The 4200-nt window shown below is 38.8% G+C and overlaps 4 protein-coding genes across 4 annotated transcripts in view; 3 read left to right on the forward strand and 1 right to left on the reverse strand.

Moving 5' to 3' along the window:
• The window catches only part of LOC118748381 (hepatoma-derived growth factor-related protein 2-like), a 25356-nt gene extending 21976 nt beyond the window's left edge, over positions 1-3380 (reverse strand). The window contains exon 1 of the mRNA XM_036482751.1: positions 3229-3380. Coding sequence (XP_036338644.1) covers positions 3229-3380 — 152 coding nt within the window. The remainder of the gene's footprint in view (positions 1-3228) is intronic.
• Positions 1-4200, forward strand: part of LOC118748888 (guanylate kinase-like) — a 24299-nt gene that overhangs the window by 15510 nt on the left and 4589 nt on the right. The gene's annotated exons all lie outside the window — the stretch shown is intronic.
• Positions 1-4200, forward strand: part of LOC118748887 (disheveled-associated activator of morphogenesis 1) — a 119299-nt gene that overhangs the window by 15499 nt on the left and 99600 nt on the right. The gene's annotated exons all lie outside the window — the stretch shown is intronic.
• Positions 1-4200, forward strand: part of LOC118748889 (guanylate kinase-like) — a 42703-nt gene that overhangs the window by 15493 nt on the left and 23010 nt on the right. The gene's annotated exons all lie outside the window — the stretch shown is intronic.

Consider the following 4200-nt stretch of genomic DNA (forward strand, 5'->3'; position numbering starts at 1 on the left):
GCACTTCACTACTTGACTTAAATCGAATTGACTTCACACACACACACGCACACACTTAACTTGAACTATTACTCACCTCAGCTATTACGCAAGAGCATTTAACGGAAAATCTTCGCAAAGACTAGCTAAGAGAAAAAAAAACAAAAACAAGAACATTGAGCATCGGCATCATTAATGTTTGCCACTTTTACATACAAAACGTGCTTGGTCGTCGTAGCTCAGATCAGCATTAAGCTTGTTGTACTATGTGCTCATAAGCAGCTTAAATTCTATTCTTGAGTTACCAGATACCGCAGGCAGAAATCAAATTGGTCAAGTGCCGTCTTCAAAGTGGTAGCCTTCAACCGGCTTCTTTAATCGTGCTAGTACTTACCGCTGCCAAAAGCGGAAACGGGCGGTTCCGCCGAGCACAGTTAGCTTAATTTAGAAGTTTCGTTAGACGCTTGCTGCCCGGCCTTGCTGGGAATAAATTTGTAAAATGTAATTGGCGGTTGCGTAAATTTTACAGTTCTAATCCTGTGCTGCCGGATGGACTGCGCTTGCGTCTGGTGTCGGCGGTGCTCAATAAATCGCTGGCTGTGCGTTAATTGTTATTTATTTTCATTTTGCTCTGTGGGAAAGGTAGCAATTCAACGGTTTTGTTTTTAAGTGCTGATTTTGTGAAATGCAGAACTTCTTCCTGGTGGAGAAGGCTAGAAAGCGGCGTCCAATTAAGATTAAAATAGAAAAAAATATCAAAAAGAAAAAAATATATTACCAATCAACATTGTCCAAGCTGTGTGATCGGTTGGGCCGCCTTGTTGGATCTAATTCAGAGACTGTAGCTACATCTATCTGTAGTAGTCACCAAATACGATAAGAATACAAACTGGCTTATCCAAGATCGAGGCGAAAAATGGCTAGTCAGCTGACCACGGAGCTAGTTTGAACTCTATTGAAAACTTTTCCACAGCCTCACCGAAAATCCACATTCTTACAATTGGCAAAGAAATCGTCAAGAGCGATACTGGCTGGTTCCGGAAAGCATGATACCTAGACTCTTGGTTTGGGCACTTATGTTGCCTTAACTAAGTTAGTTGACGTGCCCGTCCAGTATTGTAAAGTAAGCGTCAACTTACCAAGCCCCACTGTTCGCACGTCAAAGCACCCTATACTGCCGTAGCTCGAGGGATTAGATCATTTTGGAGCGTCGCTCGACTTGCTGGCGCCTTCGTAACGTTAGCAAATGCCATCCAAGTATTTAGTGCCATTAGTATTTGCGAGGTCCCTTTTGTCGGATGGTGCTGCCCCCTTTCTGGAGAATTGTGGCCTTGGTACGAATTGATGTTCTCTCAAAGGGTCCACTTTCCAGAACCATCCAACAGCCGATCGGTGCAGCAAGCTCTATCGTGGGTATACCAATGGATAGCAGAGCTAACCTTTAAGTTTCCAGTCGCTGACATTATCGGAGCAGTAGAACTTATAGCGTTTCTTTCAACGTTCCAGATATATAGTTGAAGTTATAGTCTTTTTCGGGCGGAACGAAATCAAGCGTTCCACATCGCCCGTAGTTATCTGCACATCTTTATCAATTGACACAGAGCCGAAGTCGACTATTTCGTCGTGTCACCTTTTCGACTTAAGTGCACTTCGTCCACTTTAGTGTTGTCCTTATTTGACCCACCACTTTGGGCATTTGAAGTTACACCCAGTCCTTTTTCACATAAGACTTATAGAGCAGTTTACTTAAGAAATACTCAAGAAATATCCAAATGGAAATTCTGTGAGTCGACTAGAGCCGACTTTGGACCGCAAAGTTTTGCGGAATTGTTTGGAAATGTGCAGGTTCGATTAGGTTGGATAAGTTTATCATGCCGGCTTCATCCTTCATTGAACGGTGGCACACGCAGGCCACCATGGCCCATTGTCGTACCCAAATAGAGTCTTCTTGCATTTTGTCATTCTTAAGAATTAAAGACAATTCGTCGTTCCAAAAAAAAGCCACAAAATCATAGATACCAGGCATACACTCAAGAAACAAATGCTGGAATTAATTTCGGAGGACGAAAGGCAGTGACATATATAAAATTATTTATGCCCGACTAAGTCATGCAACTGTAGTCCCAACATCTTGACATTTGTTCTCATCATGGCCTAAGACGGACGGCGGAAATCTAGTCGCACCAGTTGGAAGAGTCGGCTGAATCTTGATAACGCTGTTATAATAAAGTATACATTATTTTTTTTAAGGAACCATAAAAGCAAGTTATAATCATAATTTACTATAACTTAGCAATTTTCCTGGCGTTGCCATCACGTGCAATATTACATTTTTACACCAAGTTCAAATGCAATTTAGCCTATCCTACAATTTTCCCCAACAACAATATGTATCTAATCAAAGAAAACGTTGGTGAAACTGGAAATGGTTAAAAAAAATCCACACCAGAAAAACCTCAAAAAATAAATTGCAGTTTAGCCGCCGGCACCCACGAGCATATCCATCAAGCGTCACCACCAATACAGCCAGCTGTCATTTTTTTGGTTATTGCTGTTTCTTTCGCTGCTGCTGTCCGTAGCACGCAGGCAAGTGAAAGGAAATTTGAATTTTTGCAAAATGAAAAATTTAGATACATTAATTATTTTAATAAAAAATACTTTGTATGAAATTGACGCGCAAAAACTTTTACGAGTAGAGGAAATAATTTTTAATGAAAATACATGCAGCCAGAGTAAACAATTTTCTTTACAATTTTAGCAATAAGTTTTGTGAAATATTTTTTGGTTTTAGTTTAAGTTTTCTCCCAGCAATTTTACACTCTACTAACATTTCTTTTACGTGCTTTTGTCGCGTATATTGCTTCCGCTTAATTGTCACTGGTGGCGCTATGAAAAATTGCTGGCTTAATTAAACTTTCAGCTAACCGAATTGAATAATGAACTGAAACCCGCCATACATATTTGTTGTAGTACTCGTATAATTTTATGTATGAAAAGACGGGTTTTTAAGCTGCTGCTGGGTTTAATTTGTAGTAGCTTTTTTAGCCATTCGGAAAATTGCGATTTCTGATTTATCTAACTATCTGCTCGACATTTTGTGAACTTTTCTATCAAGTACTCTTTTCAAAACTGATTTAACATCGATAGCTTACTTGTGACTTGCCGTTGCTTGGACCTGGGATCGAACCTGGGCTACATAGGGTCCACGCACCTGAAAGTACTTGACCCTACCCGTCGCCATTTCCGTACCCGTTAGCACTTTCTTTCCAATTAGCATTACTATTCCTAATCATTACCATACCCCACATCAATATCATTACCGTTGCCACTACAAATAGACCAATACTTTTATTACTACCATTTACATTACCATTGCCATAACCTATACCTACGGTGACCATATTTATGGGAGCCGAATACGGGACAAAAATAAATTTGCAAATTTTTTTCCACAAAAGCTAAAAGATCTTAAAACCATTTCATCCTACATCCCTTGTAGTAGCATCACACATTTGTAGGATATGTTTCTCGAGATGTTTACCCCACAACATTTTTTACAAAAAATTTGTTAAATTTTAGTATATTAAAGTACCAGTTTGAAGTAGCGCGATTAGTCCAATCGTTAATTTTTGGCAATTGTTTTTTTTTTTGGTTGACGGTGCTACGCATTTTTTTCATACAAAGTATGTATGTTCGAAAATTTTTTTATAGGGAAGCAAATGCAACGTGCTGCACTTTATTATAGATACTGGTCTGAATAGCTCCTTCAGTAGGGGTTGGAGAGGAGCTCGTGAGAGCCGTTGGTGGGGTATTTACACTTGCAAAATAGAACTCTATAGTACAGTTCCTTATACGTACGCCGTGCAATGTTATAGTGATGTAGGGAAAAACTCTGTGACCGATGAGTTTATCAATTAGCATGAAAAGAAGGCAAACTAAGGAATTAATGAAACGAATGAACGCTTATTAGCTTAACGCTAACTCTTCTGCCTTTTAAACCCATTCTATCCTTCTATCTATTATTTTAAGAAAGTGGTATAAAAATTGTGACATTGTATTTAGTTATTAAAAAAAAAATATTATTCCAAAACTATTCTTAGGAGAGTTGCTACCTACATATATGCATTTTGTTAAACTTAATTCCTTTCTTGAACATTGGCCTGAAAAAAACTGTTAAAAATACACTGGTTTTCTTAGAGAGTCGCCATCTATTTTATGCGA

The sequence above is a fragment of the Rhagoletis pomonella genome, unplaced genomic scaffold, assembly GCF_013731165.1.
Source record: "Rhagoletis pomonella isolate Grant_MI unplaced genomic scaffold, Rhpom_1.0 Rhpom_scaffold_00013, whole genome shotgun sequence".
NCBI classification, from domain to species: Eukaryota; Metazoa; Arthropoda; class Insecta; order Diptera; family Tephritidae; genus Rhagoletis; species Rhagoletis pomonella.